The sequence below is a fragment of the Pelmatolapia mariae genome, linkage group LG15, assembly GCF_036321145.2.
Source record: "Pelmatolapia mariae isolate MD_Pm_ZW linkage group LG15, Pm_UMD_F_2, whole genome shotgun sequence".
Classification (NCBI taxonomy): Eukaryota; Metazoa; Chordata; class Actinopteri; order Cichliformes; family Cichlidae; genus Pelmatolapia; species Pelmatolapia mariae.
In genome coordinates this window covers 13,764,128-13,790,341 of record NC_086240.1, presented here as the reverse complement: position 1 = coordinate 13,790,341, position 26,214 = coordinate 13,764,128, and the positions used below count along the sequence as shown (strand labels likewise).

Here is a 26,214-nt window from a genome sequence, read left to right as displayed (position 1 = left end):
CAACGCAGTCATGTATTCCCCGGAGCTGAGCCCGAGCAAGCCCATCCTGGGATGAAATCATGGCTTCACATTAAACACGATCACACACATACCTACCAGACTGCAACACGTTGTGAAAGTTTACACCTGCAACCAAAAAAGTAATAAAAATGAAGTACAGGAAGACACAAGGGAACTAGCGGGGACCAGCAGCACTTGAAAAACCTTTGCTTACTTTACTTTAACTTGTGCGACAGTCACTAAGTTCTGACGAGGAGCTGTCGGTATTTATTAGCATGTCAACTATTTTTATTGTTTAGTCTATAAGACGTCAGAACAAGCAAATGGCTTAAGCTCAGAGTGATGTCTTTCTAAACAACCTATAAACCCAGAAGTGACTCAGCCTAATGATTATAAACACATTTCAACATAATTTCTGAATGACAGAAAGCTTTAAATCTGATTACATTTCTTACAGTATCTAAAGCTGATACACACACATGTTAATGAATGCGTTCTTTAAACTGACTTCAGTTTGGTGAACCGCACCCACCAGTCCCGTGAGTGGAATGTAACAAACAGACACGGACGATTTGACCAGCGAATGATGTCCGGTCGCACTGCAGATAAACACAGGCATCTCCGAATGCATTCACACACTCACACTTCCTTCTGAAGGCTTCCACAAAACTTAATCTGTCCTCTTTTTTTTTTTGAGCCTGTGAGCCATCTGGGAGGGTCTCTCGATGCTCTGGCCAGTGAATTACCTCAGCTTTCATGTCATTCTTTAGGGTCCCATTACACCCCTAACTCATCCACACCCCTGAATCACACATGCAGGCTTTTACGCACATCTAAATGGAAAACAGAGCACATAAAAATCTCTCCTGTTGCTAATATAATTAAAAAATGTACACAAAAAGCGATAGGGGAGACAAAAAAATGAAGTGATGTTGATGCATTTGGAGCTAGTTTTGTAGAGTTGAGGCCTTGCCCTGGCTTACGTAATCGGTAGCTGCATCATTTATGTTGTTTCCTCTCTTTACCTATTTTTAATCCTCCTGCCTCCAGCTTTTTGTTCCTCTTCTTTTTATCTCCTTGCAAAGAAAAAATTCAGAGTGCCTCTTCAGAACTTTAGAAACATGCAATATTTATTGAACTCCTCTCTGTCTACCTGGGATAGTGTCGTAAAACCCTTCATTTCAAAGCCTCTGGGAGCCTTAAGGAAAGATTTTCAAATAGAAATATAGAGAATTTCTTCTCACATTTTGATAAAAAATATAATAGCCCTAAAAAATCTACACTAGACCACACATTTGCTCTTTCACAAATACTGTGCCAAGTTTTGAGTAAATTAGTACTAGGTTGAATTCAGTTATATTTATATGCTATTTATTTATATACTACTTTAGTTAGTGGCTGGTTCCTGTGTGTTGACTGCTGACAAAAGCACAGGACAGTGGGTTTAACATATATGTTAAACATATCATGTCTAAATATCTAACATATATATTTTGCTACTTGTTCACCTACATATGGAGTTTTATCATATTAGGAGGCATCTCCAACTACGGTAGGCCAACCAGGCCATATCATTAAGCATGTCGGCTGGCTTGTGTGTGATGTGCTTGGGGAGTTTCATGCCTGGGCTGGCCTCCTAACTATAAACACTCTGTTTTACCTGATAGAGAGAGATTATGGTTGTGTGTTTGCATATGTGTCGTGTCTTTTGATCTACATCCAGTCTTTTGTTGTTTTATGCTGTTATCGGAAAGATTCCTCTTCTCTTCCTGTCTCCCACAATGCATTGCTGCCTTTATCAGGCTGCGCAAGAGGAAGAGCGCTGCTGGGATGTGAAATCCTTCCATACCTTTTGCTCCTCTATCTTCTCTCTGTGTGTATTGTGTATCTCTCTTCCTTTCACTCCCCTGTACTCTTCTAATCTGTAGCCTTGAAAGTTCTTCAGAACCTCTGATGTTTTCAGTTTTTTGTCTTTTTTGTTTAGGTCCTGCTTACTGAGAACATCAGGTGGAATGGGGGCAAATAAGAAATTCTTTTTTTGTCAAAGTCAAACAAAAGACAAATTTGATTTCTTTTTTTTTAAGAATTATTATATGAATATTGGGTTCAAGTGGATCTGCATGTACATTTTTAACTTTAAATCATTCTGATTTGGAACAATTAGCAGGATGGACCCCAGATCTTAAGCCTGGATATAAGATAGCTTCTGGAGCTGAAAAGTGAAGCCAAGTGCTTTAAACCCAATTTGTTGTAACGGCCAGCACAAGGTGAAATTTAAAGAGGTTAAGGATAAAATTACCAAGTTTTTCACTTGATCTGCGACCTTCAGTACGTACCTTCCTGATGGTCATGGTCTTAATCGCTAGTTTAAAGACTTAATTAATAAAAAAAAATCTTGTAAAAGAAGAAAAATCAGGGTATATTGTTAGAGACACCCCTCATTTATCACAGACGATTTTAAACTGACTACAGCCAAAAGTCTAAGATCCAGGGTTAGAAAATCAGGTCTTCAAAAACAAACGAGTCACTTGTGTTCAAAAAATGTAATTATTTTAACCTAAATGAAATTATTTGGTTTTCTATAAATGAAGTAACTAGTCAGCAGTTTCTATTTGTGCACAAGATCCAAGTACATCCAATAAGGTAAACATCTGAATACCCTCTTTTCTGCTCTATAACTTTCCAAATAGTGATTAAATTAGAGTACAGGGCCACAGAAGCAAGTACTTTCCCAACAGAATTACTCGCTCTAGTCTACATGCCACATCAACTCATACAATCTGTACTTCTGCACTGAGAAGGGTATTGGGTTACTCTATGGATGGACAGATTTGCTTCATTAAATACCTTATTAAATAGGTTATTTGACAGAGTGGTATGTGACATATCTCTGTGTTTTAAGTAGTATAGGGTTACTCCTTCCCCTGGGCCATAACATATTATGAAGTGCACAGGTTGCTTTGTGCGGGGCCCCGGGTCACGGCCTGATAAATATTTAAGGAGGGTGTACGTGCCCTTGCAGCCATCCCAGACTGAGCGGGACATGATAGAGATAGCATTAAAATAAACAATCACAGCTTTAGTGATGGACAGGCGCTGCAGGAGATGAACAGAGCAGGTTGATGCACATGTTAAAACAAATTTACACAGTTTATTACTGTTTAATGTTTTTAAAAGATAACTGATTTACAATTTCCTTAGAATATCTTTCAAAATAAACCATTTCTCTTTAGTAGATCTCATTTGTCAGAAAATGACAAATGAGGCTTACTTCTGTATAAAGAATCTTCTGCCAATCAATATTTTTATATTTTCTTTTTTTTTTTACATATAGCTCTTTTTCAAGAGCTATATGTATATTCAAAAAAGAAGCAAATGCAAGTTCAGTTCGAATCCAGTAAACTGCTAAGCTAAAGATTAAAAAAGAGAGTAAAGGAGTATCTTGGTATGTGGGCATGTGGGCATGTGAGAGCGAGTGTGTGTGGCTCCAGTGGGAAAAGCTCATGTAGCTGTCCCCTGTGTGTTGACAAAGGGATTAGGTTAGTATCAACTAGATCATGCAAAGCCATGAAGACATTTGCACACAAGAATTCTTCACGCACACACACTGAAAGCAGACCTCACACAAACAAGCTTACCTTCTGCTGCTGCTTAAGGCATAGCACAAAACCCTAGACACAAACACCCACACACATGGTCACCGCTTAACCACATTCACCAAAGAAACAGCTCCCAAAGTCACACACAGAGTAAATAAACACTCCTAGCAATACAAAAACACACACGCATACACACCTTCTGCTAGCGTGTTGTCCTCCGAGTGTCCGTTCAGGCTAGTCATGCTGGAGATTTGTCCATTCTTCTGCAAAGACTGAAAAGAAGAGCAAAGAAAAACAAATAAAGACATTTCACACATATAGCATAGTGCCGTTAATTCTCTTTAAAGGGAAAGTTTAACATATGTGGATACACATATATTTCCCGACTTTAAGATATCTGTTTTCCGTTTGCTAAGCATAAAGCTAGCATCGGATATAGCAGCTTAGCTTAGCACAAGCTAATATAAAAACTGGAAGAAGGGGAAGCATTTACTCAACAAGTAACACAATCAAACTTAACTTAAAGAAACTTTACAGATTCTTTAATGTTGCTTATGTTTTCTCTGTGGTCACTGTGAAGCTAGGGCAACAAGAGACTCGTTTAGCTTTCTGTAGCTTAGCATAGAGACTGGGAATAATTGGGCATGAGGAGAAGCTCAAAGACACACCACCAAAACCTCGAAAGCTTTCTAATTATCAAGCGTTATAGTGTTTGTTTAATCTGTAAATGGGAAGAAATGTAAAACAACAACTGGCTTAGCAATAGAAATTACTTGCTGGAAGTATTCCTTGGCAGCAGGCTGTCTGACCACCCACAACATTTGTTAAACTCCCCATAAAACCACAGACTGTAACAGTTTGTTTATGGATTAAGCAAACAATATTCAAAATGTTATTCTAAGAGCTTTCCAGGTGTTGGTATGAGAGTGTTGGAGCTGTAATTTGACCCAGCAAGCTGTTTTCATTTGTTTCCTGTCTTTGTGCAAGAAAAAACCTCAAGCCAGTTTAGAAATATTAAATACCAAAGCTAGTTTTATGGGTGAAATGAACAAACCAGAGTTTGTTGATGCTACTGAGCCATTTTTTTTAAGTTGACAAAAACAAGAAGAAGCAAAAACTATGGTTACATGCTCCTTTTTTTATTCTTAGTGATTCATTAAAAATCGGATAGTAATAGTAATATGTAAAATTTGGGTTTGAGTAAACTAACCTGATGGGCTCTTTGCTCAATAGCCTCTCATTAAATTAAATTAACACCAAATTCACCACACTGAAGTAATTATTTTACAAAGCAAACAGTGACCAAATCTTGAAAATAGCTACAGTAATTCTTTAGTACTCAGAAAAAGAGAAAATGCACCAAAATCACAGCAATTATTTACTGGGTTGTTTTTTTTTAAAGTGGCTTTTCTTACTTGTTTTTTGTATCATGGACGAGTGTGTTAACAGAGTTAACAACACACAGCCGGGCTCACAGGACTCTTATCTGAGGATCTGAGCACTGACAGTTTTTCTGGCTGCCACCAACTCTGACTGACAGGTGGACAATTGCAGGCAGGCCCAAGCTTTTGTCCTTCCCAGCCTGGGGAAAAGGAACCAGAGCCTCCCCACTGAGGTGCTAATATAACTAATGGACAAGTCGGGCTCTATTCCCGAGTTCTCTAGGAAAGCCCTGAAAAATGACACCACGAAGGAAACAATCTGCTTGGGACAGGTCAGAGGGATGAAGTAAAAGAAAATGGGACCAGATTAGGAGAGTGCAGGGAGAATCAATCATCAGCGGGAGGGATGACCTACATGGTGGTGTAACCACTTGGTGTACAAGGACAAATGGAAAGGACGAGGACAACAAGACAGAAAAACAGATTAAATTTAATTTTTTTAGATTTAAAATAATGAAGCTGAAGTTTGATCAGAGAAATTTCCTGCAATGTTAAAGATCAGCCAATAGATCCTTGGCTGACATGGTTTATATTTATGGTTTTATTTGATCTGTGATCTTTTAAAGTACTAATCTTATTTTTCTTTTCTGTTACCAAGAACACCAAGAATGTAAATATGTAAGAAAAATTGTGTATGTTTCTGTTCTGTGTCCTGTTTACTGTTTGTTTGTATATGTGTCTTTCTGGCTGCTGTTACAACAAAATTTCCCCTTGTGGGACAATTAAAGGATTATTCTATATTCTATATTCTACCAACTTATGACATTTGGCTACATTATACAGAAGATCTAGATGTACAAAAGTCTCATAATTGCCTCTGAACTCTGTCAATACTGCAACCATGAACATTTCAGTACACTGAACTTTGTTGAATTGGTCAAATATCTCACTTGTTTGTATTGGCTTATAATGAGCTGTGAAATCAGTCATCTGAAAACATGTTTACTTGAAAAGCACAATGCAGTCTAAGTTTCAATCACCGCCCAGCTCGTACAGCAAAGTTCAGTACCTCGTCGTGAAGTCATGAACAATTTGATTCTTCTTTCACTCGTACTAAAATGTTCATCCATCCAGGAATGTGATACTCGAGTGAAAATTTGCCAACCGCTTGTTTGACTTCTCAATTTTCTATACTAGAAGAAAGAAAAATTCGAATCCTTATCTGATTCAAAGGCTGCTCTGATCTATCGAAAAGACAAATAAATGACTCAAAGCCAACAAATGTGAGTTGTTTTTGGAACTGTGAGGCCTGTTTCACAATATGTGCATCATGCAAGCTGCAATTTGCTGCAAGACATCATTTTTTCCTTTAATTTTGACATCTTTCACCAATTAAAACCCTAACTACAACCAGTGCACGAGCTTTCAAACACAGCTCTCAAAAGTTCCTGGAGTTTCTGAGCAACAATGTCTGTAGGATCCCACTGTCTAGATCTGTGTCTAAGGTTCGCTCGCAAAACAGGGTAAAAAGAGCATTTATACCCCATTCATGTAAAATGAAATCTTCACTCAGTCAAATGCTTGCATGCAGGGGAGGATGGGTCTGTCATTTTTGTCCTTTTCAAGCCATCAGGACCTGTGATCACATTTAGCACGTGAGCCACCAGCTCACCTCCAACCCTGCGACATTCCCAGGATTCCTTGTCCCCTTCACCAAAATTCCACAGGTCAACTAACACCTGACTCCACCTTCCCCAAATGTTCACGTCCCTTACCCGAACATGGTGGGCAAGGGAAAGTATCCCTAAGAATTTATCCATATTGGAAAGAATTTGCATCTCATAATTTTGAAATGCAATGAGGGTGGTGGTTGTGGGTGCAGCGTGTCTGATCATCACACAGGAGTAACCTTGCAATTAATGTCTGCATGTCTTTTCATTATCACGTTTCTCTTTTGTTTTTATTTCTAACCCCAAACAACCACAGTTCAGTTTTTACCAAAATCTGCTAACGCTGTCTATCCTTAACTACAAGTAAGAAAGTAAAGTTGATTCATAAAGTGTTTTTCACAGACATATATCCACAAAGTTATTATCAAAATAATAAAAAGTGAGAACAGACCCCACAGTTTAGAAAAACAGTGTTAGAGGAGAACTCAGGCTAAAAAATAAATTCCTGCCAGATAAATATGTGGAAAAGCTGTTTAATGCCGAGCCAGAGATACCAGCCCAAACCTTAAGCCTATTAAGTGACATAGTATGGTCAAAGGCCGACCTGATACCATTAAAAGATCATTACAGACCTTTAAAAGGGTAGTCTCAGTGGAATTGATGAGGGTAAAAAATTGTAATTTACACAATAAGCATCTGAACTGACTTTCTAGAATTTTTCCAATAATTTGCTAATAAATAGGCTTATTATTACCACCAGAGCTGGCTTCAAGATGAGGTTTACACTGTAGTTCAGCAAAATGTTTAAGAAAGTTCAATTAAAAAAGTAAAAAGTTTACATTTAATATAATATCTAAAATATTCAAATATTAAAAATTTTCTCTGGCGGTTGGGTATATATACACATGAATGGATGGGCATGTAAAATTTGGGAAGATGTAGATTTAATGTCATACTTTATAGAGAAAATAAATGCAAATTCCTATAGAAACCGCAGCGACACTTAACAATCAATTTTAAACTTGGGTTATCTTTAGATTGGAATTTCATCTACTTTACAAATCTCTGACCTGAACCACATGAGCAAACAGATGATATCTTAGGTTTATTTTGCATCAAATTAGTCTCAATTTTGCTGTTTATGCCTTTTTTTAATCTTACCCAACAATGATGCTGAGCAAGGATAGGGTTTCTTTTTGTGAAGGTTTTCAATGTCATATGAAAGGCAATACTATCTATGTGCATCAGCATGTGACCAGGTAAGGAAAGACATTCAGTAATGTCATATTATGTCATATATAAATTCTTGAAGATTGAAAATTTTCTTGGTATTAAAGGAATTTTGCTTGCATTTTATTATTGCGTTGAACTGAAAGTGAACCGGCCCAAACACTGAAAAGTGGTGTGAAGCCCGAGTAACTCTGAATTCCTTTTTCGAGTGTTTGGACGCAATCAGTCGCCGTTTCACTGCCAGTTGTGCATTTTTTGATGTCTGTCTGGTCAGCATGGTGTGCCACAAAGATCTAAAGACAGACTTCCTGCTGGGGAAAAAAGTGCACAAGGAATGGTCACACAACGAAATGTCTGCTTATGAAAACAACAGCATGGAAAAAAATAATCTCCTGTTGTTTTTTTTCCATGCTGTTGTTTTCTCTTGTCTCGTCTCCTGTGTAATATGATCAGATTTAATTTAGCCCAATGAAAAACATTTGAGAAGTCACATTTCTGTCTATGAATAGATTTGATTATTTTCGCTGTCTAGAATGAGACCGCATAAACTGACAAAACAGCAAGACAAGACACAGTACACATGGATGCATATGTTTACTTGTAGTATTCATGCGGTAGGGTAGCACAAAGTCAGAGAGAGCGAGTAGTAGTAAACACCTCCTTCCTCTCTTACAGCCCCTTTCACCACTTCTAATATGTTCCTGGTCTCATGGTCATTTATCCCAAGCAGCCTAGCACTCACAGAGTGATTTTATCTTCCCCTTCCTTTTCTTCAGCCTCTTCCACTTGAGGGATTACACATGCATTAAGCACTTTTCTTTTATAGCACTTACCACACCTGCTGAATCACCATTTACACTTGCAAAAAAAAGCTGCAGTTTATTTGAATTGACCTGCACTGGCAGATGGGCATGATGTCCAACATATATCAGAAACCAAAGTAGAGATCTGGTGACTGTGGAGGTCATTTGAGTACAGTGAACTCACTCTCATGCTGAAGAAAGCAGTTTGAGATCATTTAAGCTTTTTGACAGAAGTCAGGCAACCGTTTTCTATTCTTTTGTTGCCCAAATTTGGTGAGCCCATGCAAACTACAGCCTCGGTTTCCTGTTCTTAGCTGACAGAAGTGGTATCTGGTGTGGTACTCTGCTGCTGTAGCACATCTGAGTCAAGGTTTGACATGTTGTGTCTTTAGAGCTGGCTTTCTGCATACCTTCACGGTAATTTTGAGTTACTTTTGCCATCAACAAGTCACTTCTACCCAGAAAGCTCCTGCTCATGGGATATTTTCTCATTTTCAGACCATTCTCTATAAATCCATGAGGTTGTTTGTGGGAAACTGCCTTTAGTGCACCTTCATTAAAGAAATAATTTAAACTGTAATTAGTCTGTGAAAGCAAAAGGATTCAGAATAGATTTTCTTTGTGCTTTCACTTTTATCCTCATTTTCTTATTCCTCTTATCTGGCTCTTTCATTTACTTCTTGGCTGCGCCTTTGCTCATTGGCTCCGTGATAGAGACAACCTGCTGTCTTCTAAATCACTTCACAAAGGGCAACAGAGGAGATTTATATCCTTTATACAGAAAGCAGGAGAATGGAGCTAATGGGGAAAAAAGAGGGTGCCACTAATGGCAAGTTACATCTTAAAACCAAGCATGTAGTCTAAGATATTAAGTTATGTAAGTAAAGTTTGATGACCCTCCTTTTTCCTTTAAATCTCCAGATAAAACAGTCCAGGGATGTCTTTATGATGTTATCTAACAGTCTACAGTTAAATGACCCTTGAATTGTTGGTGAAATTGATTTAGGAGCTCACATGTAGAAAAACAGCAGGATCTTTTGGGTTTATAGTCTGGATTTGTTGCAGTCTAATCGAAAACACCTGTTCTTTTGAAGCTCTATTGCAATTTATGCAACAAGTTAATATCAAGTCGGCTTAAAAGCTTGAAGTCTTCAAAGACCCAGCTCATGCAGCCAAGCAATGGATGAAAATAGCTTTTATTGGACTGAATACATTTTGAAATCCTTGCAGAAATAAACAGATACAGTAGGCTAATATTTTCTTGCCAGGAAAGTACCTATAAACGTCAATCATAACACACAGTAAGGATAAAGTAGAAACGGCAGTAAATTTACTCCATCCAGCCTTTATGGTCATTTTGTTGCCATTATAATGGCAATTATGCAGTAAAGAGGAAAACCTAGCCCAAATATTAAGAAGTCTTCTGTCTGTGTGAATGGCTGTGCTGAAGTTTAGTAACGCTAGCTGGGATGTCAGGATTATTCTCAGAAGGACACATGCACACAAAAGTAAACTGGGTGAATGAGATAACAGGCTTAAAGGCTCCCAGTGGGCTCGTATTTTGCCCGGGATAGTTAACGCGACAACCTCTGACCTCCGAGGTGTGGAAAGGGTCTCTGAGCAAACGAAAGGGGGATGACACGGGCAGAAGGGGTGACTGGGAAACACGGAGACAGGAAAGATAAAGACCGGGGTTTAAAAATTTCCAGTACTTTTTGTGACATTTCTATCTGTTCCCACCAGGAGGTTTCTGGGGGCCATGACACCATCATGTCTGCCGTCGCTTACGCCCTCCCTCTCTCTTCATGTTTCTTCACCCCTGCCAGCCCCCAAACTATTATCCCTGACCCCCACATTCAGTACATACCAAAGATCAAAGCCTGACAAGACCCCCCGACGAACACTCTCACTGATTCCACATCCCATTAACTCTGCTCAGGTGCTCAAACTCAACACCTGCGCCTCTGTGTGGTTTGAGGTGAACTAGCAAAGCACTAAGTAAGTCTAATGTTTCTGGGGATTACAAGGTGGAAAGGTTTTTCTGCCCTCTTTTACTCCAGCTATCTCATCCACTTCTGCTCTATAAACAGAGCAGGTTTGCCACTTGGAGTATATTTACTGCAGCTTTCAGGAACCCATCCGTTACCATAAATCTGTCAACTTTTTCCCCCAGCAAACACACAGGCACAAGCTGTATAAGGAAATAATTCCCTGCTCCTCATGTTTGTAAGAGGGCCAGTGTGTTTTTATGTGCGATGGTGTAGCTGCCAAATTTTTTTTTACTCTTTTATCTTTAATGGAGGAGGGTCACATTCAGTCTTGTGTTTGGCTGAAAGTCTAAATTAAGTTTGGTAAAGACCTGCAAATTGCAAAAAATATAATTTAGACGTTCAGAATTAAGTTAGTCAAACTCAGTAATATGCTTTTAAAACTTGCTTTGGATTTCATCACCTTGAAAGACCTCACAGTGTGAGAACAAATGAGTGCATTCGGGTCAAACTTGAGTGAAAATGTGAATGTTAGACTTAATTTAAATTCTGCAAGCTAATGCCTTTAGTTTTGTTGGTTTAGTGTAGTGGTGTCCAAACCCAGGTCTCGAGGGCCGGTGTCCTGCAGGTTTTAAATGTGTCCTTGATCCATCACAGCTGATTCAAATGGCTAAATTACCTCCTCCACATGTCTCCAGAGGCCTGGTAATGAACTAATCATTTGATTCAGGTGTGTTGACCCAGGGTGAGATCTAAAACAGCAGGACACCGTTCCTCGAGGCCTGGAGTTGGTCCAGCCTGGTTTAGTGTATGGAAGTTTTGCAGACACGTGACTGCTAACCATGTGACATTAACCTGTCAGCCACTTTGGATGTGATAATCACGGTGACAATGTAGGATCAAGTGGATTAAAGCTCCAGGTTTAAAGATCAGCCTGTTGCCATCTGGCAATCACAGGTCACGGGGAAAAATGAGTATTCCCCAGCTGGTTGCTGGTGGTTGATGGGAGTTGCTGAGAAAATGATTGGGGTGAGGGGCACACATTTGTTCATAAGTCATTTGGGTCATAATGGAGAAATGGGAGTAACCGACTGGTCTCTGGCACAAACCTTGTGATTGATTTGGTTGCTACTTTATTGCTGCGGACGCCTGCAGTTTGCACGTTAGTGGCAGACTTGTCTACAAACACTGGTCATCTGCTCCCCGAGGTGTAGTGAAACTGTGAAAAGTGCATCACAACCTGGAAATGCGACAATTTGCCTTCAAAGTAAAAGCTGTCTCTTTTGAAACATGCGAGCTGCAGCTCAGAGGGACAACTCTCACTCTGAATACAAACCTTCGCTATAGTTTGCCCCACATTTTATCAAGTCTTTGTACTACTGGGCTAGCAGTTAGTGAGGTTTGAGATGTACAAAGAAAATCACTCTCACTGTGTTAGAAAAAAGTGGAAATTTATACAAAATTTCAGCACGATGAGCAGAAATTGTATGACATAGAAAACGAGTGTTTGTGAGCTCTGGCAGCCAGGCTGGTACTTTCTTCACTTTTGGGGTCTTGGTCTGTTTGTATTGTTCTTTAGTCATCTGTGGCCAGCCTTAAGTCTGGTGGTCAGAGGACCCTGTTGCAGGATTCAAAGGCATGTGAGGGAAATAACAGAACTGCTTTTAATTTGTCAAAAAAAGTCAAAGTCCAAGACAGATAAACTAAACTGGGAACTAGGAATGAAGCACGAGGAACCATACAAGATATTTTTAAAAAAAAGAGCGGTATTCCAAATCACAAGAAACACGGGGCGCATAAATGGATGACTTGACAAGAGGAATAAACTATACACAGGGGGGTGAGACACAGGAGAAAGTAATAAGTGTTGCATAGACAATAAAGAAGGTAGAAGAGGGGGAAGTAAAACTAAAACAATTCACACAGGAAACAACCTTCAAAGTAAAACAGGAAGTGACAAAGAGACAAATTAAGACTCCGGCATTAAAAATAAGACGAAACCCAGCAACTATAACAAATACATTAAAAATCAGTGATAACCATACAGTGAATCAGCCCTTTTGAAGTGCTGATTTCTTACCCAGGAGTGGCTCGCCTCCTGCTCTGCCTGAGCAGCAAGATTTAAAATAAATTAAACACTATCTAATGCTTATTTTTATTTGTCTGATGACATGAATCCACAATCAGCTTATTAGAATAATAATAGTACAGATAAAGCTGCAGTCCTCCATCATGCTCTGTACTTTGTAAATAAAGTTATGTGTGGCCAAAATTTTTCGCATTTTAGTGTCGAGGGAGAAATATGTCACTTACAGCTTGCAGGCCCCACTTTACCAAAAAACAGCAAAGCTGTGGTGTCCCTGACCTCACTGTGGTAAAAAAAAAAATCCACTGTTTGTTTACGTAACAGAGAAAATAAAGAATTTCCACGACTCAACTGTCATTGTTACAACCGACGATTGTCTGAAATGTATCAACAGCTGGCTCCACTTATCCTCGAGTGAGTCCTCTGTGTAGCAAACACTGCAGAGTGGGTGAGTAAGAGGACAAGCATCTTGTGATCAGGGTAAAAAGTGGAGATGAAGACACCTACTGTAGCAGAAATTATACCACAAAGGCAATTTTCGAGGCTTTGACAGGTGCTTATACCGCCTGTCCCTCTGTGGCTACAGAACTCAATACTCTGAGGATTTGGGTGTGGCTGGACCATGAGGACATAATAAAGGCTTCACAGAAGATGCTCCCTTCTTCATGCTCTCGTGCTCATTCATTTTAGTCTGCAATTTATTTGAAACACTCCCTTATCTGTTGTGCAAACATGCAATATTTTCAAAGAAGGGTGTGGTCCTGGAGTCAGAGATGTGAATGACCTGCAATTTGTAAAATATTTAAACTGTCTCTGTTGGTTTCTAGGAGCTAAAACGAATAACAACCAGACCAGCAGTGACATAAGCAGCTCATTCAGTTCATGATGCGGCACAATTCAGCGGCTGTGTTTAGTACAGAACAGTTTAGTACAGTTTTGTTGTGATTAGCTGGCTGTATTGCACAAACTAAGCCTCAAGGAGGCTCTCAAACAGAGACAAATCCAGGACAAATGAATCTCATTTCACTAAAATCTGACTAATACCCGAGGAGGAGGAGTAATTCTTCTTGTGAAAATGAAAAATGGTAAATGGCCTGTATTTGTACAGTGATTTACTTAGTCCCTAAGGACCCCAAAGCGCTTTACACTGCATTCAGTCATCCACACACACATTCACACACTGGTGATGGCAAGCTACATTGTAGCCACAGCTGCCCTGGGGCGCACTGACAGAGGCGAGGCTGCCGGACACTGGCGCCACCGGGCCCTCTGACCACCACCAGTAAGCAACGGGTGAAGTGTCTTGCCCAAGGACACAACCACCGAGACTGTCGGAGCCGGGGCTCGAACCAGCAACCTTCCGATTACAAGACGAACTGCCAACGCTTGAGCCACGATCGAAAAGTGGCTGTAAATCAAGAAATATGGCCTTGACCTAGAGCTCAGTTCAGATGAAGATCTAATAAGTGATTATTATTGTGCAAGTCTCCCTCAAATCTGACCAACACTCCGGAGGGAGCGGGGATTCCTGGGAAATGTGGAGGTGCAGGTCCCAGATGGACGTTTCACCATCGCCTAAGCTCGGTGGTACTGATGACTTAAAAACTGTAACTATTGTTGACCAATTCTTAAGACCATGATTACTTAACATGATTACTGATGGACTATCTGAAATTATTGGATTAAAACAAACAAAAAACCCTTCCTTGAACTTTAACAAAATAAACAAAATTTAAAAAAGAAAAAAGAATTAGACTATGAACTGGAATAAACATTTTAAGTTTTAAGACGTTTTAAGATAAGAAGACAAAATTATGCCTGAAATTTCAATTTGATTAACTGCAGAGCCATAATAAGACCACATCTCTGTTGCATATGCTGCCCGTTGCCAGTCAGCCCTGAAAACCTCATTAGTCTCTCTGTGTGACTGTCAGCTGTATTCAATTTCCGGTTCACATACATGATGTGAGAGGAGGGACCACGGGGACATTGAATTCGATTAATTAAACAAGAAAGGGATAAAAATAAACCCCCAGAACACAATCTTTTCAGTGTGTCCATGCATGCTTGTGTGTAACAGACAGAGAGAGAGAGACATGGGAAAGAGATGAAAGCAAAGAAAAACCGATGAGTGACACCAAAGCTGCAGAGACACGCACACCTGTTAGCTGCCGTTTCAGGACAAGACACGAGGGTGGGATGTCCCCCTTTACCTACATCAGTGCATCGCTAACCTTTTAACCCCACGTTTCTATACCTCCCACAAATTGTCTGTTTTTCATCATCCCCACCCCCTCATCTGTGCAGCTTGCTACACTTGAACAGCAAACGGAGCCAAACAACAACAACAGCCTGGCCGCAGTTAAGACCCCCCAGGACACGATCATAATCAGGCCACACTGGCCAGTGTTTGACCCCAGGGGCCTGCCTCTCTAAATGGGTTGAAATAACAAATCCAGCCTCTTTGCTGACCCTCCTCGTCTCGTATCCGATAAGAATTTGAGCTTCAGAGTCCTGTATGAGAAGAGAGGACGACTAAGAAGCATAACATGGTTTTAATTAGCGAGGCACTTAAAGCAGACTGTTTTTTTATGGCTTTGGGCCTCAAATTACTCCTACATTATTGCCCAGTTAATATCTATAAGTTTGATCCAGGTTTTGGCTCAGAAACAACATTCAAGGTCACATCATCAGTGGGGGGCTGAAGGGCCAGACTTTTTCATACAGGGTGTCACCGAGAAGGAGCACAAACTTCTCCTTAAAGCGTAATTCTGCAAAAAATAAGATTAAATGGTGAAAACTATGGCAATATCTTCATTTATTATTCATTAAAGCACAAAGTATCATGCTAGTATTGTATATGAAAAGCTGTTTGGTTGTTTCTTAATATGATGAAGTGTTTTTATTTAACACCATAAACCTGCTAACAGGACGTTTGCATATACAGTTTATAATTTATAATTAAAAAACTGCTTTAGTCTAACTGTTTTTTTGTTTAGCCTGTAAATCACTTTAAAACACTGAGGAATATCGGTACAGAGGAAATGAAAACCTGTTATGTCAACAGTTCTATAGCCACTGAGAAGATAGGAAGTCTGTATAAAGTTTACTTTGTGTTTGTTTTGGGGTTTTTATGCGTTAAACGTCTACTGTTCTTGTCCCTTTCAGGCTACTACTACTACGATTTTATTTATTCGTTCGAAACAAATTACCTACCTACCCATCTATAAAATAAAATCTCCAAATATCCATATACTGTCATAAAATAGATAAATTCCAGTTATGTTCTGACTCTTTCCCTATAGCAATTCCTTTCTCCAAGAGGCAACACGTTTTTAACAGCAGCGCTCACTGTACGGCTGACAGCTGAGCCAGTATGGACCACAGATCCACAACAACAAGTCCGACTGCATTTGACATGGATATTTTGAGGGAGAAACTTCACAGAGCAGCTACATTATCCACAAGGTTCTCCAGCGAGCCACTTATTTTCTTTGTCATGAGGTCATAAGATACGGTTTTAAAGACCAGATCATTTAAAACACTGAGCTTTAAAGATGAACGAGTGACAGTTGTGGGCTTGTAATCGCGAGCTAACACCTTCCACATTACAGCCAATTGACTCAGTGTTATATAAACTGATTTATTACGGCTTTAACGCTAATAGAAGTATTAACCCATTAGCTTGACTTGACAGAAAAATCCTTATTTGGGTCTTTTAAATGAAGTTTCCTCACATATTGCTGAGTCCCATTTGATTTTAATGCAATGAAAACACACATGTGAGAGAAATTATACGACGAGATCAGCACTGAGGGTGGACTCTGGCAAGAAAACAACCACCTCAGTGTTGGTCTTCTCATCTCGTTACGTTCATTTATTAAAGATATATTTCAATCTTCAAGTCAGTGAAGCTGTGAACGGCTGTTTGCAGTTACATAGTAACACTTTGAGAGGTTTCAAGCAAAACCTTCTGCTATATGTTTCTAATCATTCAGTAACAGCATTTGTGTGTCAAGATACCATTTAGAGCCAAAGTAAGGCAGTTTAATGTATTCATATGGTTTGGGCTAACAGCACCTTTAGTTAGGAAAATATGGTCGCCTACATTGGAGCTGGACTGTTTTATTATCCTTAGTTTGTGACATAGGCTACAAAATTGTTTTTCTTTCTCCTCTCACCCCCAGCCGGTCACAGCAGATGGTTGCCTCCCCTACCTCCCAGGCTTTTTCCTGTTATAAAGGGGGTTTTTCCTTCCCACTGTCGCCAAGTCATTTACTCATAGGGGTCATCTGATTCTCTTTATAGGGTCTTTATCTTATGATTTAAAGCACCTTGAAGCCACTGTTGTTGTGATTTGGCGGTATATAAATAAAAATGAATTGAAATGAAAGTGAAGTCTTAAATTGTTAGGCTGGACTGTCTATTTTCCCACATAACCTTCTATAGGGTTTACAGAGAAAGGGCCAAAAAAGAGAAACTATCCAGTGAGCAGCAGTTCTCTGGGAGAAAATGACTTGACTTGACTTTGAGATAATGGGAAGGTTGCAGTAACTTAAATAGTAGTAACTTTAATAGTAACTTAAAATGAATGCAGAATAGGTCAAACCTTAAACCAGATGGGCTACAGCAACAGACCACACCAGGTGCCACTCACGTCTAAGAACACGAAAGACTACATATCACACGAGTGCTTCAAAATTGGATAAAAGATGATTGGAAAAATTAGGCCTGGTCTGAAAAGCCTCAATTTCTGCAACATTTGGATGGTATGGTCAGAATTTTACCCTTAAAATTGCTTTCTTGAACATAACAATGAGTTACTCAAAACCACAGTCACCACATCTGATGATGTGGTCTCAGAGTAATGTTTCCAGCACCTTGTCGAATCTTGGTATGAAAAATGAGGCTGTTCCATAAATATTATGAGCATTTCACAGATTTAGCATGTTAAATCTGATTGAGGCAGAGGTGTTATTAGATTACACTAAAGATAGGAGTTAATACAGTAAGCACACCTCAGCTGTTAGGATTAGAGTGACCACACTGCCCCACACGAGCGTCTCCGAAAAAGCAGCCGCGCACAGGCTATGACTCACTGTTTGTCCTTCAAATGCCCCTACTCCTACCAGAACTACACACAAACACACACCGGTACGGGAAACACACATACACACACAAAACATGACCTCATACATCTTCCACTGCGCTCCGTGATGCAGCTAGTGCCGCATCAGGACCGAAGCTGATGAAAAATGGATGTGTTAAAAAGAGCAACAGAAAGGAAGGCAGCAAGCGAGGTGAACGAGTGCAAGAGAGGGAGGGAGCTATGAACTATACGATTTTTCTACCTCTTAAAGCCCTAGGAAAAAACCCCCAAACAACATGTTTTTTCAAAGCTAGAAACAAGGATGCCATCATCTTAAATACGTGGTTTAATTTCATACTTGTTTACACTAAGCCGCATCTAATTGTTTCCATTAGCCTCATGGCAGATCAGCTGAATCTGTGTGGGGCGTGTGAAAGGACTACAAATGATCATGTCTGTGGAATTTCAACATAATTGCTTGGTTATAAAATCAAAGGGAATACTCTTTTGGGGCTACTTCCACCCATTTTGCCCATTGTGCCCCACTCTGTTTCAACAAATAGGCTGAGAAGCAGACAGCAAAAATGACTGTAAGCCCACGCTGTGCAAAGCATGAGCTCAGAGGTGTGGGGAAAGATAAAATGATGACTCACGAAGCTGCGAAAGAAGAAAGCAGAGGCAAGGCTGACAAGCGAATCCAGCAAGCTCTTAATGGAGTTGAGGTGGGATGTTAACTGAATTGAGACACTTCAAACTGTGCAAAAACCACATGACTCATGCCTGATGAGCACCACACGAAGGACACTGCTAGAAGAGCAAACGCCTTAACTGAAACTCCCCAAATCAGCCAGATTCCCTGGGTCATGCAAACAGAACTGTTGGATAGGCGTGGCCCTGTAAAGCAAATATACTTTAATCATATTATGTGTACGATCATAACCTAACTGTGAAAGGTTGTGCATACTCATCAAGTTAATGTAATATGTAAATAACACTTTGAAACCATTAAAATGAAGTGATTATTGAACCAACTGGAGTTTTTAAAAATGTAATAAATATTAAATTGCATATATGAGTTTGCAAATTTGCAACATGTTTGCTACATCTGGCATTATTTATTTTTATATATTTATTTATTTTTGCAATTTATTGCTTACAAATGCATTGTTCAATTTATTTAGATTTTTCTGGAGGGAAACAAAATCACTCTGGTGATGCAGAAGGCTCAAAAATTTATGTATCAAATATGACACACTAGGCGTTCAAGGGACAGTAACTCTTGAGGCTTTCCACTCTGCTTTATCTTTGCTTCCACATGAAGACACAGAAATGGGCAAAGCAGTGTTGAAAGGCTGCACATATTAGGGATGCTGATGTGGGAGAATCAGTCCAATCAAAATGATTGATTTGGACAGAGTAGCTATAACGGTCCCTGCGGGACAGTGGACAAGACAAGTCTGGCAGGGCAAACCTGAGATATTCAATAACGTATTATCACCACAAGACAAGAGTTCCCAGTTCTCAAAACCTCCTCCCAACATCTCCACAGAAAAGGAGAACAGAAAAACAGTGTAACGTCTAAAGTGAATAAAATAATTTTCTTATTTCTGGTGACGCAATTAAATTAGACATCACTAACAAAATAGCAAACATGTCCAACACCTGATTAGCTCCATGTGTCTTTTTTCTGTGTTTAAAATGGTTACAATAATAAATGGGCGGTGTCATTATACACGCATGGGGTCAGAGGTCAAATTTTCTGAAAATCTTGTGAATGCGATAACTCGAGGAGGAAGTCACGTAGGTTTTTCAAACTGATACTATAAGGGTATATACAAAAAAATCTCAGTGGCCTTAAGTTCAACATGGCCTAAAGGTTAGAGGTCATCTTACATGTAAAACATCCCCAGTTCCAGGGGATCCCCAAGCTTCACGGGGCATAAAGTAATGTACTCCTAGAGTCAGTCCCAGGATAAAAGGGAAGGTTTTATCAGGAGGACCAGGTGCCATAAAATCTGAGCCAAATCAAACATGTGGATGAATCTGCTCTGGGAAATAAGGGAGCTGCTTGTGTCTTAAAATTACTGCAAAAGCCACAGTTTGAAGGTCTGTACTAGTTATGATCAACTTAAAATGTAAGTGTTCTTCAGTATGAGGTGCTAAAGGCTTCCAGTGTCTAAAGTAGTCTATTGCTTATCACCAGCTGCAGAGAGGCTCCATAATGTAGTGATTATCTGCTTGGCAAACAAAAGGTCACTGGTTTGATTCCAGTTAGAGACAAATCTATGGAAGCCCATTTCCGCCACTAAAAAAAGTATCCATATTTTTCTCGAAATTTCAACTTATTAACTCGAAATTTTTAGAAAGGTAACTCGACATTTCGAGTTAGCTCTGCCAATCAGTAATCTACGTGAATGACGTCATTTTCTTGTTACCTGGGAGGATATAGCGCAATGCACACTCAAAACCATATTGCAGCAAATTGGCGCTTTGGAGACTACGTTTGCTCATAGTAACGGCATGTGATTCAGCTAATAACAAAAGGATGTCATCATTTGTGAAGCCACGCTGAAAATACTCAGCAATTTGTGCATTCATGACTGGCTGGTAGCTTAGCTGTAGCATTTGTAGCTGAGCGCTTCAGCTTCCGGGTAATAAGGAAATGACGCCATTCACGTGGATTACTGATTGGCAGCTCTAACACGAAATTTCAAGTTACTTTTCTCAAAATTTCAAGTTAATAAGTCGAAATTTCGAGAAAATAACTAAAAATTTCGATTCAGCGCTGCTAACTGTTATGGATACTTTTGTTTGTTTGTTTTTTAGTGGCGGAAATGGGCTTCCATACAAATCGCCTTTAGGGTTACAGCAGGGAGGTGTATATTTTTGCTTAAAAATGCAGAGCTCCCTGCTGTTGGAACCCATGGAAAGTAGCTTTATTTGTCAGCAACTGCAGAACACGTCAAGAAATAATCTCATTTTCAAGCAACAAAAAACTTTTCTTTCCCTGCTTTTGGTGGATTTTACTTATAGCTGCATCACATTCACATACATGTACACTGCAGATTTGTAGGGAAAATATACAGTTTTCAGTATTAGGAGAGGAAGCAGACACTAACTGCATTTTAATAGAATTTGTTTCAGTTCATTCGAATCATTTCTTGATGTGAATGCTTAATGATCTGCAGGGTAAACAGCTTATTGGATAATTAGGTGGAAAAAGGAGGCACACAACAGACGCCAGTAAAACAAAAACAAACTAAAAAACAGAAAAAAAATATTATATAATGTTTCAATGCTGTTTTGTTTTTGTTTTTTTTAACCCAAGTGCTGATGGGTAAAGAGGAACAAAAGAGCGCTGGTTTTTCACATCCTCAAACACCCACGCCTGTTTTTATGGATCTGGCAGTGTAGCTGGGAGATGTGTGAGCAATTAGAACAGACCAATTAGAAGTGAGATACTTCCTGTTTACCTCAACAAGAGCAGGAAAAAAAAACTTTCTAAATTTGATTTCCCTTTTAGAAAAAAAACATGGGAGGTTCGTTATTTGTTGTAGTTTAATTGTGCTTGCATCTATATTATAATAAAGTAATATAATATACTTACCAGTCACTTCATTAGGTATACTCCTTAACACAAATATCTAATCAACCAAACACACTGAAGCTATTTAGTGCATTTAGCCCGCAGTGGCTATGACAAACAAAAACTACCAAAATATGAACGTGAACATGAAAGGATAGCCTGTGTCTATCACCTGTAGCCTCATCCTCATTATTCTGCTCAACCTCCAAAGCTGTGGTGAGAACAGGTGTTTACAAAAAAAGGTCACTAAGAAGGCTTTTATTTGGACTCATATGCACAAAAACGTGGTATAAAATCATGCCTTGCATAGTTTTAATGGGCTGCATCACCTTTATGATAAAACTCACTGATGTTTTATGGCTCTATAGAATTTTTATTTTAAATCAAAATTTGCTCAAAATGGCTCTTTAGATAGTAAAGATCGCTAACCCTTCATATGACATATAAGAAGCTGTATGATTATTGCATTGTTTATATTAATCACTGATTCTGTTTAGGGTTACATGAGGTTAGAGCGTATCTCAGCTGTAATAAGGAAAGAGTTGGGGTACACCCTTTATAGGTTGCCAGTCCATCACAGCCTATTTACATCTGAATTTAACCAACAAGTATGTCTGAAGTAAAACCAACATCCAACTGGTGGACATTCCCAGGTAGGTCCCCACTAGATCCTAGTGGGGGCCTAGAAGGTGTTCCTGAGGGTTGTTAACTCACTAAAATCTCAATCATGTTACAGGTGTTGAAAAGGGTGTGGGTTATTCCCATCACTGGGGCGGGGAGGTGAAACATCTGTTTAGAGACAGACTAATGTTTTGTGCTGAAACTTGTTCTGCCTCGATGAAGCTTCTAAATTTGAAATGTTCGTGTGCAGCAGCCTTTGTTTTCTTCCTTAATATAAAGTTGATAAAACTGCTGAATGAAGCAGGTAGCTGTAACTGCAGAGTGGAAAGTAAATCAGTGTTCATTCACTCACATTATCCTGTAATGGCAGTAACACTCTTTAGCACGTTTCTTTTTTTTTTTTTTACCTGAGCTTATTTTCATTCAACCTCTGTCATCAGTGTCCTTTTAAAATCAGGCCAAAGGGAGGACTGAGAACACAATTGACTGATTCATCTGCCTTTGTGTCACACTGGCAGGCCCCGCTGTAACTCTCTCTTTCTCAAACTTTTTTCTCCCTGTGCTCCACGCTCGCCCCCTCTTCTCATTGCCCACCCAAAATGCATCCCCCCCCCCCCCTCCCCGGTGCACAGAGGGGCTCCTCGCTTGTCCCCATGCCGGCCCATCCTCAATGGATCTTCTGTCTGACCCCCTTCCGCCTCCCTCTCATCTCTCCCTCCAAACAGGATAATCAGAACCAGAGCAGCGTCTGATCAGCCGCAGCTCATTACACAGGAACGTATGAGCTTTAATCAGCACACATTACATTACATAACATGATGTTGGATCATTGGAGTCACCTGCCGCTGCCCCTGCGAGGGGAAGAGGATCTGACTCCCATCCTAGGCCTTGTGTCTAGGTGGGTATTTGCAGTGCACTTGCTATGTTTAATCTTAAAGTCTTTGTGCATGCGATTTAAAGCAATAAGAATTTACTTTTGCAACACTGACACTGCATTGAGAGACACCTCCCATCTAACTCCAATTTAACTGGGCTGCAAAAAAGGAAGCTAAAGGAAACACATGCACTGTGATTGCTACACCATATCAGACCTCAATCACTGCCTGCTGATGCATTTAAGAACATATAAACACCAGCAGAAAAGTTCCTTTTTACTAATCTTGTAGTGTTCACACACCTCACTTAATGTCAAGAAGTGATTTATTTAATAAATATTTCTCATTTCAGTGAACCAGTAATAACACAGTCATTAATTATGTTGCAGGATCCCTGCATCCCTTTGCACTCCAAGCCCAGTAACATCCTAAAGATGAAGCAGCAACCCTAGAAACAACAAAATCTTCCAGTGTGCTCAAAGAACTGAGATCCCACAGTGCAACATTAATTTTACGAGTCCGAAGCCCTCTAAAATCCATACTCATAAATACCCATAAATCATCATGAGACTGAAACCTTCTCCTTATGAACAATGTCTGTACTGTTTCCATGATATACACTCATAACAAGGAAACACTGTCTTCTGCAGACACCACTGTCAGGCTGTACATTAACCTAAAATGAAGGTCACAGTGCCGTAATTAACTTTCCATGTGAGCAGGAGCTCTGAATGGAAGGTGCCCGTGAAAAGTGCTTAACAAATACTTGTGAATGTTCAGCTTGGGAATACACGATAAAGATTTAATCTGTAAAAGATATCATTTCACTCCAAGAGAGGTAAAATAAACAACCAACATCAGACTGGAACAGCCACCACTAAACGGAGGAGGCCGACAGTGCCACTGATCAGCACCTTACAGTCAGTATGGTTTAGTAGCTTGTAGAATCATTTTCTGTATGACTTTATCAGGATCTCACACTGTAGTGGAGGAATTTTGGTTCACTCTTCTTTACAACATTGCTTCAGTTCATGGAGGTTTGTTGGCAGCTCTCTTGAGGTCCCACCACAGCATTTCAATCAGTTTGCAGTCTTTACTTTGTCTGGGCGATTGCAATGTCATGAGTCTTTTCTTTTGGAGTCATTCTTTTGTGCTTGGCATCATTTTCCTTTTGCACGGCTAAACCTTTTGTTGTCAGACAGATGGCTTCACATTTGGACTCTGGGACACGTTGGTATACATGGTCAGCTCAGTGAGTGCGAGGTGTCCAGGTACTATCTCTTCAAAACAAGCCTAAAATATTGGCCCAGCCTTACGGGGTTTATTTTGCAGTTTCTCTGAGTATTGCATGGTCTGAATTTGAGATGGATCTGCTTGGACATCCGCTCCTGAGAAGCTTATGGCATTATGCTAACACACAACTGATTAGTCCAGACCAGCAAATTTCCAGAAATCCTGCTTTTTTGCAGGTGCTCACACATGTATTTGATCATCAGCACCTGGATTTTACTTATCCTCTACAGAGACAGTAAGAAGGCACTTAGTTTTTCACAGTGCAGTCCAGAGAACACCTCAAAAACCCAAAGGTGTCACATCATGGTTACATGTTACCTCAGCCACTATCAGGGTGCTTACAATCACACAGTTAAGTTAAATGGCAGCATGTTTGATAGTCACAACTAAAGAAGCTTTTCAAATCAGAGCTGCAGAATAGCGATTAGGAATAATCCTCACAGTACCATCACATTAAACTTCAGCTATGCTAATATTTCATATGTTATATTTCTTTTCATACTTTTGCAAATATTATTACTTTTTTCCATGAGTATTTTGCTGGGGTCTTTCTCTGTAGAAACCCTTCCCTGTAAAGATCTGATGCTAATGACCATCCCGACCCAGGTGATGACCCCTGGAAACTTTTCCAGACATTGCAGAATCACTCTAATCAATATTAAATAATCAGAGAGCTAAGAAGACCTTTGCTTTAAACAGTTTGCTTCTGTGTATTAATCATAAATGTATGCACCGGCCATCAGGTAGCAAGTATTCCCAAATTTTGCAAGATTTTATATCTTTATTCTTAAAAATTCAGGCTTAATATTTTAGGAGTTTTTCACAAGAGGAGCTTACATGTTGTGCTCTGAACAGAATCCAGTGCAGCAGATTCTATATCTATAGACTACATTCTAGCTATATTATGTATAAAAGCATTATAGAGAGACAAGATGAGTTGTATTACTGTGAAATCTAAATTCTTTGATTCTTCATTTTAACTATTTTTCTCATTTGTGCTGGCCAAACTTGTTTATTTTCTTATTTTGAGCCTCTAAGTTCACAGAATATGTCATGTAAACAGCAGCAAAGCCAGCAGAGCTGGGTTAAAGAAAAACATTTTTGCGTTAAAAGCAAAATGTCTCGGAAACACCTACTTAAATTACAAGCGTAATGTGATCGTTTTGATAACACTGGTGAAGTCGAGGAGACGGAGAGGTATGAGCAAGGCGGGCCGTGGCGCTCGTGGAGAGGGAGACATTTCTAACATTCCTCTGTGGAGTGAGGAGGATATTTATTGACTGTGTATCAAGCACGAAGGCTCCAACCGCTACAACCAACAAAGCACACACACGCTTCCCGCTCTCGCCCCAAAATACAACATATTATACAAATGTACGTGAAAATAGACCCTTAAAGATTACATGCTTTGTCTAACTCTGATGTTTGTTCTGAATAAATGGATTTAAAATATCTGTTTTCATCTTAGATAGACGTGTATCACTTACAGAGAAAACAGCATTTTTCCAGCGACTCCTTTCTTTTGGTGGGATGGTTCAAGTATAAAATACTTGGAAGCCACAGACAAGGTCATGGTTCTCCTCTGTGCTGGACGACAACGTACAAGGTTTAAAAGGAAAACAGCAAGAAAACGTCTGAAGTCCTGACTAGAGGTCAAATACCTGTCAGTTCAACTGACGTGGAAGTATTTGTTTAGTCTTTAAAATCTAATTTTCATACAAAACACAGCGAAAGCTCTAGCTTCTGGCTTCTTTTAATTAGATTATGTGTGCATGTTGTTGAGATTTTTATTTGCTGGACAAACAAGCGATTCATTAAAAAAAAAAAAAAGTTTAGGAAGGTTTTTGTTTGAGGAGTTTTTTTTAAAGAAATTATTAAAAAAGTAACAGATAAGTGAATGAAGAAAACAATAGAAACCAGAAAACATGTCTAAGGTTTAAACTGAGAAAATGTACTATTTTGAGAAAAACCGGGTTAATTTGGCAACAGGTG

General features: G+C 39.5%; 1 protein-coding gene across 1 annotated transcript in view; it reads right to left on the bottom strand.

The window, feature by feature from the left end:
* The window catches only part of akap12b (A kinase (PRKA) anchor protein 12b), a 49,333-nt gene that overhangs the window by 19,629 nt on the left and 3,490 nt on the right, over positions 1-26,214 (bottom strand). Inside the window, exon 2 of the mRNA XM_063496574.1 lies at positions 3,796-3,871. Within this exon, the coding sequence (XP_063352644.1) occupies positions 3,796-3,871 (76 nt within the window). The remainder of the gene's footprint in view (positions 1-3,795; positions 3,872-26,214) is intronic.